The 9,111-nt window shown below is 47.5% G+C and overlaps 1 protein-coding gene across 1 annotated transcript; it reads left to right on the plus strand.

The window, feature by feature from the left end:
• Window positions 1-847: 847 nt before the first annotated feature.
• trib1 (tribbles pseudokinase 1) lies at window positions 848-8,758 on the plus strand. Its single transcript, XM_076301435.1, has 3 exons — window positions 848-1,595; window positions 2,501-2,793; window positions 6,497-8,758. Exons 1-3 carry the CDS (start codon window positions 1,302-1,304, stop codon window positions 6,978-6,980), a joined length of 1,071 nt encoding a protein of 356 aa, XP_076157550.1. The 5' UTR covers window positions 848-1,301; the 3' UTR covers window positions 6,981-8,758.
• The last annotated feature ends 353 nt before the right edge of the window (window positions 8,759-9,111 follow it).

Below are 9,111 nucleotides of genomic sequence, written 5' to 3' on the forward strand. Positions count from 1 at the left end.
CAGCTGTGGTTGCTGGCATCAAGAGACTCTAGGAGTAGCCTACATATGTACACTGCTGAGAAGACGAGGTCTTGGCAATTAGCAGGCTACATTCTATTGTGTTTCATTCTTTCCGAGGTGACGGTGACGCGAGCCGCTTTTGGCTGTAAGTTTTGAGCAGACAGGCGGCTGCTTGGCTATGCAGTGTACCCTCCTCTACAGGACTGGATGTGTTTTACAAGAAGTGCAGCTTTTATATGAATGCCAAACACAGCGCTCGCTACTCCAAGGCCTTTTCCTTTATGGAGATGAGTCATCTGCACATTCACAAATATGCTCGGAGGGAAAAAAACGCCTGTAGGAATTCATGAAGACAGCTTATCTGTGTGACCCGGTGTCTGTGCACGCGCGCGATATTGTGCATTTGAGAAAGAGTTTCGGTGTTTCGATTTGTTTATGACTTGTTGTCACGGTAGGCTATGAAAAAAAAACCCGACCGTAAAAAGCTAACAAGAGTGTGGTATTGGTTAATTATTGTCTACATAGTGACACGTGTTTTGATTGGCAAAAATGAAACATTACAAGAAATTCCTTTCTTTCACCATAACATTTGAACTCGGCTGTTAAGAATAGGCCTACAACAAAGTCGTGAAACACTTGGGCCAGTAGGCTACCTGTAAGTGGCAGCTAATTGAGCTGCTCTTGCGATATCTCCCTGTGTTAAACTTGGCACAAAGCCACTGTAAAAGTACATTGCCGACGTAAAACCAGCATTTTGACATTCAGCACCGTTCCTCTCTGGGCGCAGTGTGGTGATTGCTCAATCTTCGAGGCTATGCAATGTGTCACCAAAGAGGCAGAACCGGGCGGAGTTCCAACGGCGGCGCGCTTGCGAGCAGTGCTCTGGAAATAGCATCGTAGTTTTTGCTAGACAGTCGCTCTCTCGGGGTCACCTCCGCGCTGCGCTGGGAATCTCTAACGGACTGCGAGACGGGTTGAGCAAACACAGCGTGCAGAACAGGAGTAACTTCTCATTTGTGCAGAGTGACTCGTTTTGTTCTGTTTGGTTTTAATTAATTGAACAGTTTGATTACATTTCGTCATCTTTCAATGGATAAACAGAGCGTCAGAATGCCTGATACATATACTTCATAAGCCTGACGCCGGTGTAAAGAAAGTAATCAGGATTTTGTGTCCTCGGTTTTTGCAACAGACCATGGCACGTTAGTGTGTTTTGCTCGGACTATGATTTTATAACTAAGTCATCCTGTGGAACGTGGTACGGATATTTTTGTGTGTGCAGCGAACGACCGTTTGTCAGAATGAGCGTGCAGTGGAACGTCCCTGTGCCTTGCATCCGCACGGGTAGGTCGTGGCACAAGCGCGTGGACTCAGACGAGCCGGTATTGAAATGCCCCCGGCTAAGCGAGTCCTCAAGTGACGCGGGGCTTCTCGGCAGCTCTCCAGGATCTCCCGTGAATTTGGGTCCCTTGACAGGCACTGCAGCCCACCAGGGTCCCTCCCGGATCTGTCAGTTCCTGCTGCTACCTTTAGCGGACCGGTCAGGGGTGCATAGCGCACTTAACATTGAGACGGGAGAGGAGCTCGTTTGTAAGGTAGGTCAATTTCCTATCTCTAATTTGTCTTTGTCTGAGTTTTTACTACAGTGTTTGAGGCCAAGAGGCATTATTTTATATATATATATATATATATATATTTACCTAAATTACCCCTCAAACCATGCGCATGCAAATAATAAAACAGCTTGCATTTCACTATTTACGTTTTGTGTTTTAAGCGCATGACAAATGCGCGAGGCTCTCAAGCACATTTACACTTGCTGCAGCTTGCAGTGTAATCCTCTGCCGGACTGTAGCTGTTATTCATTCATCATGTGGATTTGCATATGCGTCAGCTCTGCTGCGTACGCGACGTGATGGTGGCAGACATATAATATGCAAAACATGTCAGCCGAGAGCGCAAATGTACTGTAATTGGTCTGCCATATTCCCCGGAGCGAGTCTGCAAAAAGGCTATTAATGGAAAAACAACAATGAGCCGACTTCAAAAGTCAAAATGTCCTCTAAGATCCATGTCACTATAAACCTTAATAAGTATGCGTCATCACACTCCCCATTATTGTGAGTCTAATTCTGAAACACTGTTTAAAAGAGCACAGAGCATTTTTCAAGAGAAGCCTTGTTCTTGTGCCTGTCACTTTTGCAATCACATGATAGCAGGCTCTCCATAGCCTCCTCCACAGAACTCCATGTAGGTCTTTACTGTAGTTGGTGGATTGTGGGTAACCGTGGATCACAGTATCACTGTGCTCTCCTCCTGTTTCCCAGAATCCACAGCCATACAAACCTTTATCATGCATAACATGTCCATGTTACATTTCACGTGCACATCCATTGAACCGTATAAAGATCTTGAAATGACAAAATATCTCTACAGTCATGGAACTTGTAGTGCAACACCACAGACTGCCTAATGCATGTGATTGTAATGCTTTCCTCAGGTGTTTGACATGGGTATCTATCTGGAGAAGTTGCGGGTCTACGACCTGCTCCCAGCCCACAGGCACGTCGCAGGGATCCGGGAGGTGATCCTGGGGGAGATGAAGGCCTATGTGTTCCAGGAGAAGGACTACGGGGACATGCACACCTATGTGAAGAGCTGCAGGAGGCTACCTGAGGAGCAAGCTGCCAGGCTCTTTCAGCAGGTGGCCTCAGCTGTGGCACATTGCCACCAGGCGGGCATCGTCCTCGGAGACCTGAAGCTGCGCAAGTTTGTGTTCACAGATGAGAAGAGGTGAGATTGTTTGTATATTCTGTGTGTGTGTGTGTGTGTGTGTGTATGTGTGTGTGTGTGTGTGAAGGTTTTTGGGTCATACTTGTGTCTGTATGTAGGTCAGGTCTGTGTATGTGTGTGTATGTGTGCGCGCGTGCGCATGCGCACACATGTGCATCTGTATGGGATGGGACTATGATGGAGGGGGGGGGGGGGTTGTGTGGGGTGTGTGAAACTGTTCCCGGATCAGGCTTGTGCCGGTGTGACCATGCATGAAAGCCCCAGACAGTAGCTGCTCCCTCTCTGTGGGTCGGACAGTTGCAGTTCTGCTTTCACTGAGAAGCCTCTCACTTCCCTCCACTCTGGTAACCAGGTGACCACATCTGCATCCACTCTCCCTATCAACCACAGCCTAATCTCACGTTAGTCACCGCGACTGAGTCACCCGCTGGAGCCTCGGCTCTTCATAAGGAAAACCATATGTGGTGGACCAGGCACAAACACGTTCAGGCAAATTATCCAAATTAAAATTACACGTGAGTTTCGCTTAATCATACCCTTGTCACACCAGATAACATACAGTAGAGCAACCCGAAGTCAAAGTCATCTTCCCTTGTGAGTCATAAAGAGCAAATAATGTACCTTCCTCAACCTTAATCAATCACCATGCAGCTCCCAGCGCTGGCCTTTAGAGCTGGGTTAGAGGGAAATGCTGGTGCCTCTCCTCGATAGGTTGATGCATTAGTCATAATCTGGGACAGGATTTTCGAGTGTGACCTTTGAGAGTGCAGCACAGACCTGAATGGAAGAATGGAAGTGGACAGGCATGTACGAGTGAGGGAATGCGTCACTTTTCTTTCTCTCTCTCTCTCTCTCTCTCTGTCTCTCTCTTTCTCTCTCCACTCCTCTCTTCACTCCGCCCTCTCATTCTTTCTCTCTCTTATGACATCTCTGTCTTACTAGCTCTCTTTTTTACGATAACAAGCAGGTGCAGTAAAATGACTCATACCCACTGTACACACAGGGGGAATAAACTTTACAGCTAAAGGTGCGATCTCAGGGAGTTCTTCTCACACGTCTCCTCTGTGACCAGAGGGGGCGCTAAACACTGACCACAGTCCTCTGGTGACATAGCAAACACCCGCACTGTCGCGCTGACCCACACGGGCCCGGCTGACCCAGATGGGGCAAGCCGTTTGGGAGCACACAGGCTGACATTTTCTGGGGCGTGCTGAGCCGCACGGCACCCACAGCCTCACCGCTGCCACTGTGACTGTCTGACCTCAGTAAATCAGTCATGTAGGGCACACAGCAGAACAACCAGCGTCCACTCGGAAAGTGTCAGCCGTTTGCATTACATTACATTACATTTAGCAGACACTTCTTGACCAAAGTGACTTACATATGACAGCTATATTACAAGGGATCACATTGTCCCTGGAGCAACTTGGGGACAATGTGCCTTGCTCAAGGGCACAATGGTGGAAGCCAGGAATTGAACCGACAACTCTTAGGCTACTGCACGCTAGCCCAGATCCTTACCCACTACATTACCACCGCCCCCCTTTGAAAGTAGGGCTGTGTGTTGGCAAGAATCTGGCGATACGATACATATCACGATACATGGGTTACGATTCAATACATTGCAATATATTTCAATACTGTGTGAAATGTGATATATTGCGGTTTTCTAAGTCTAACTTTAGGAAAACTTATATTATAAAGGAGACACCATCATACACAATAAAATGTAAGTAAAAAAGTTTGCTTTAGACAAACTTTAGACAGTACACTGTACAGTACAGTTCTGCCTATGTCAATAACAAAATAAAGTGCTTGCATGTAGACTATTGATTTAAAAAAAATCGATATCATGTTTTTGAAAATCGATACAGTATTGCCGAATAAAATATTGCGATATTGGATTTTATCGGTATTTTCTTACACCCCTATTTGAAAGTCTCAAAAAACAAAAACAATCAGGCTGGGAGGAAGGAAGGAGAGCAGAGGTCCACTGCATTCTGAGGCTGGACAGTGTCCAGAGATGTGGTTCAGGTGTCTTGGTGGGATGAAGTCATGTTTGGGAGGGAGGGGGCAGTAGTGGCCGAGATGTTTGTGGAGCCCAGGTGATAAGAAGGGAGAGATTATGTGGCAAGCTGGAACACCTTGGTGGCAGTGTTGTGCAATGCGCTAGTCTGAGCAGCCATGACAGAGCCTGAGGCTGTGTGTGTGTGTATGTGTATATGTGTGTGTGTATGTTTGTATGTGTGTGTGTGTGTGTGTGTGGGTGCGTGTGTTTGTATCTGACGTGGCAGCAGCCGTTTGAGGGGTAATTAAGCGCCGGCTGGCGCCACAAGCAAGAGACCCAGGTGCAGAGAGAGGGAGAGGAAAAAACACATGGGGAGAAAACGGGGAGAGAGGTGGAGCAAGATGGACAGATAGAGAAATTATATAAGGCGGAGTGGTGAGGGTGAAGGCAATAGAGAGAAAGGTAGAGAGAAATGGGAACTGGAGGTGTGTGTGTGTGTGTGTTTGTGTGTGTGTGTGTGTGTTGTGTGTGTGTGTGTGTGCATATGGGGAAAGACAGTGTGAGAGAGAGAGAGAGAGAGAGAGATGCTAAAGTAAGTACATGTAAAGTAAATGAGAAGTGAGCACTGCACATTCGCTTATGACTCACTTGTTCCAGCCCCGTGTCGCTATGTGAACTGGTGCCCTGGTGTCATCTGCAAGCCCCACAAACAGCAGCCTCTCAGGCACTGGTGAAACACTATCTGCGTGGCAGCTTCAGCTGCAAGGGATATCACTCACACACACACACACACACACACGCACACACGTGTACACACACACACGCACATACACACACACACACACACATGTGTACACACGCACACACGCGGCTTGATTCCCAACTTCAGACTGTTACTGTCCACAGGGGAATATATTACAGCAGCGTTTGTCTATAGCTGGAAGAAACGGAGAGAAGAGGAGTGTGTGGTTGTTAATCTGTGTGTGACAGAGGCAGGGAGATTTATGCTGTGTGTGTGTGTGTGTGTGTGTGTGTGTGTGTGTGTGTGTGTGTGTGTGTTGTGCAGTTTTTTGTTTGAGACCAGGCCATAATTATGTAACGGTGGTGTCCTCCGGTGGCTGAGGTCAAACAGGACTCTGTCTGAGAGCAAGTTCAGAGCTCCTGCAGCTTCTGGGACGGGAAGGCACACAATGAAACATGCAAATGAAACTCGCATCAATCTGTAAAACACGACCTGAACGATTATTTTCTGTCTGTTAAACTTTTCAACTTGAGTTTGTGGGGTCAGTGTTTCACAATTGACTTTCAGTAATTACAGCTTCTCATTCTTAGACCATTATCAGAGCACCAGTTCCTTTTTGCCATTGCCAGAACTGTTCAACCTTGCAATAATATCTGTGAATCACTTTTAATCACCGTGACTAGTTTATTATGTGCATATATTTTGTGAGGACTTGTCCTTCAACAACTTGCTGTAAGTCTTGAACTGACTTCTCATTTGACAGAATAGTGGCTAGTTGTCTTTAGGCTGTCTTTGAGATCACATTGCCTGTGTTGGAGTAATACAATGCCCTTCCCTCTTGATAAATATGAGCACGGGGAGCTCAGGCCATTATAACTGCAGGGTATTGTGTGCATTACTTTCGTTTTACTCATCTAACTGAAGCTTTCTCTCTTGCTTGCTTGCTCCCTCAGGACTCATGTGATGTTGGAGGGGCTGGAGGACTGTCGCATCCTGTCGGGCGACGACGACCTCGTGTCCGACACACACGGCTGCCCCGCCTACGTCAGCCCCGAGATCCTCAGCAGCGGCGGGGTCGGCGGCTCGTACTCGGGCCGGCAGGCCGACGCCTGGAGCCTGGGCGTGATGCTCTACACCATGCTGGTGGGCCGCTACCCGTTCCACGACCCGGACCCGGCGGCGCTGTTCTCGCGGATCCGCCGCGGCCAGTACTGCCTGCCCGAGGGCCTGTCCATGAAGGCCAGGTGCCTGCTGCGCAGCCTGCTGAGGAGGGACCCTGCCGAGAGGCTGACCGCCGCCGAGGTGCTCATCCACCCGTGGCTGCGGCCGGGCGCCGACGAGGACGCAGCCAGAGGGGGGGAACAGGAAGTCAGCTCCACGGACCAGGCAGTGCCCTCAACAGACTCAGAACCAGAGGATAGCAACCTCTTCCTCTAATGGACCTGGCATTGTTGCTGTCGTTGTCGTTTTTCACCCCAAAGACTCATTGTGTTGGACCAAAACATTTTCTGATTCTGAAGCATCACTTTGTTGTTTTGTTGCGGGTACGTCACTTCACTTGTGCCCTCATGAGCAATGTACTGTAGGGTCTGTGGTTGTTTTAAGGGCATTCATGCGTGTGTTCAACCAGTGTGTGTGTGTGTGTGTGCGTGGAGAAGTAGTCATTCGGTGCTAATGAACTGCTCGCTCTTAGAGCAACACACACACCACACTTTGGGGGTCTGAAGAAAATGAAGAATAACTCACCAGTGGGGGGAAAAAAGAAGGAGAGAAAGCTCTAATGTCAAGCTGCAGGATTGCTGTGATGACTCACACACATCAGGCCAGACCTCAGGATTCACAACACATTAGCTAACACACACAGACACATGCACACATTTCAGGCCAGAGGCTATAACTGACTCTCTCTCTCTCTCACACACACCACTTGCTGGGCCATGTCTCATTCAGCATAGACAAACAGCGGGTGTGGTTCTTTATGTTTGTGCATGAGCACTCGTACTGTACGTTGTTCTATATCAGGTTCGCCACATGTTCACCTTAACCTTACACCTCTCTCTCCCCCCCCCCCTCTCTCTCTCTCTCAGTCTCTCTCTCCCTCTCTCTCTCCCCTTCTCTCTTTCACTCTCTCCCGATCTGTCTCTCACCCTGCAGTGTTAAGTAGGGCTTGAGGAGACAGTGTCGTGCCCTTCACTGACACTTTAGGCACGAAGGACTATTAGCCATCCGCTAGCTCAGCTGATAGCACGCTGCCGACATGTCCCCCACTACTGTAACACAAGACCCCATTCAGCGGGACCCTCCTGTGTAGCATAGCAATTACACGTGGCATCACATCTATACATAGTGTTAGTGATTAGATGACGATGGTTTTAGAGTTGTAGTTATTATTAGCGATAACAGATTGCAAGGACAGATTGATGGTGTTGGCGGTTAAAGGCAGGCAGCATAGAACATGTTGCCAGTATAGCATATTAATGGGAGCAATATTTTAGCACAGTGAGAGCAGACCTAGGACAGTCTGCCAGTTACACGGTTCATGTCGACAGCCAGAGAAGGCTTCTCCTCTCCTGGAGTTGTTGTTGTGTTGTCACATCCTTCCATTTATTGCATCTCGGCCTTGAATTTTGTGATTGTGTTTCAATTAAGTAGGAGATACAGCCTACAGATTCAGGTGAGGTGCAATGTGAGAAGTCTTACGACTCAACACTTTTCAAGAGAGAGAAAGTGAGGGGAGAGAGAGAGACAGACATCTGGGAATGGTTTGTGTCCGTGTGTGTGTGTGTGTGTTTTGTACTTTCACTCTTCACAAAACCACCGTTACAGGCCAACTGTGTTATGAGTTACCAACCAGAAGCTCTCTCTCCCCCTTCCATTAAGAGCAGTTGCACATCAGATGTAATGAAAAGGTATTTCCTGTTTGTGTGTTACTTGTTCTCTGAAAAGCCTTTTAGCACAAAAATGCATTTTCTCTGACAGGGCGAACATTGCTAAAAATGGAAGATGATTACAGCTCATAAATGATACTGACATTAGTGCACAAAGTTCATTTTGCACTGTGAATTATGTATTTGTGACCGAACCTCAAGGCTAGACCCAAAAGGTTAAATGGGAAAAAACGTTCATTGTGTAAATGAAAACCATGTAAATACTGGACTTGTACATTAAAAGCTCAGTGGACAAGCAAAACAAAAGTAAAGATCATTTTTTGCATACTTAATTTGTCAGTCTCATCTTCACTAACCACATTAATGCATGCACAGACATTAAGGAGTGCCATATAGCATAGAAGAGATGTGACCCCCCTGGTTAGAACAGAAATCTGTGTGTCTTCAGCTGTGACCTTCTAATTAAGTCCAAAAAACATTCTGCTTTCCAAAAGGACCTTGGGGGGAAGTGCCTTAATAGTGCACTCATTCCTTGCTCGCTCTCTCTTACTCTCTCTCTGTTTTTTTTCTCTCTCTCTCTTACCCTCTCTCTCACTCTCTCTCTTTCTCTGTCTGTCAGGTTTTAAGGAGTGCAAAGCCTTTCTGGCTCGTAATGCCAGGTATCTCTTCCCACACCACCT

This window comes from Alosa pseudoharengus, unplaced genomic scaffold (genome assembly GCF_046254945.1).
Source record: "Alosa pseudoharengus isolate Yale_2024_CS ecotype anadromous, Long Island Sound unplaced genomic scaffold, YU_APseudo_1.1 YU_APseudo_1.1_scf_23, whole genome shotgun sequence".
Lineage (NCBI taxonomy): Eukaryota > Metazoa > Chordata > Actinopteri > Clupeiformes > Clupeidae > Alosa > Alosa pseudoharengus.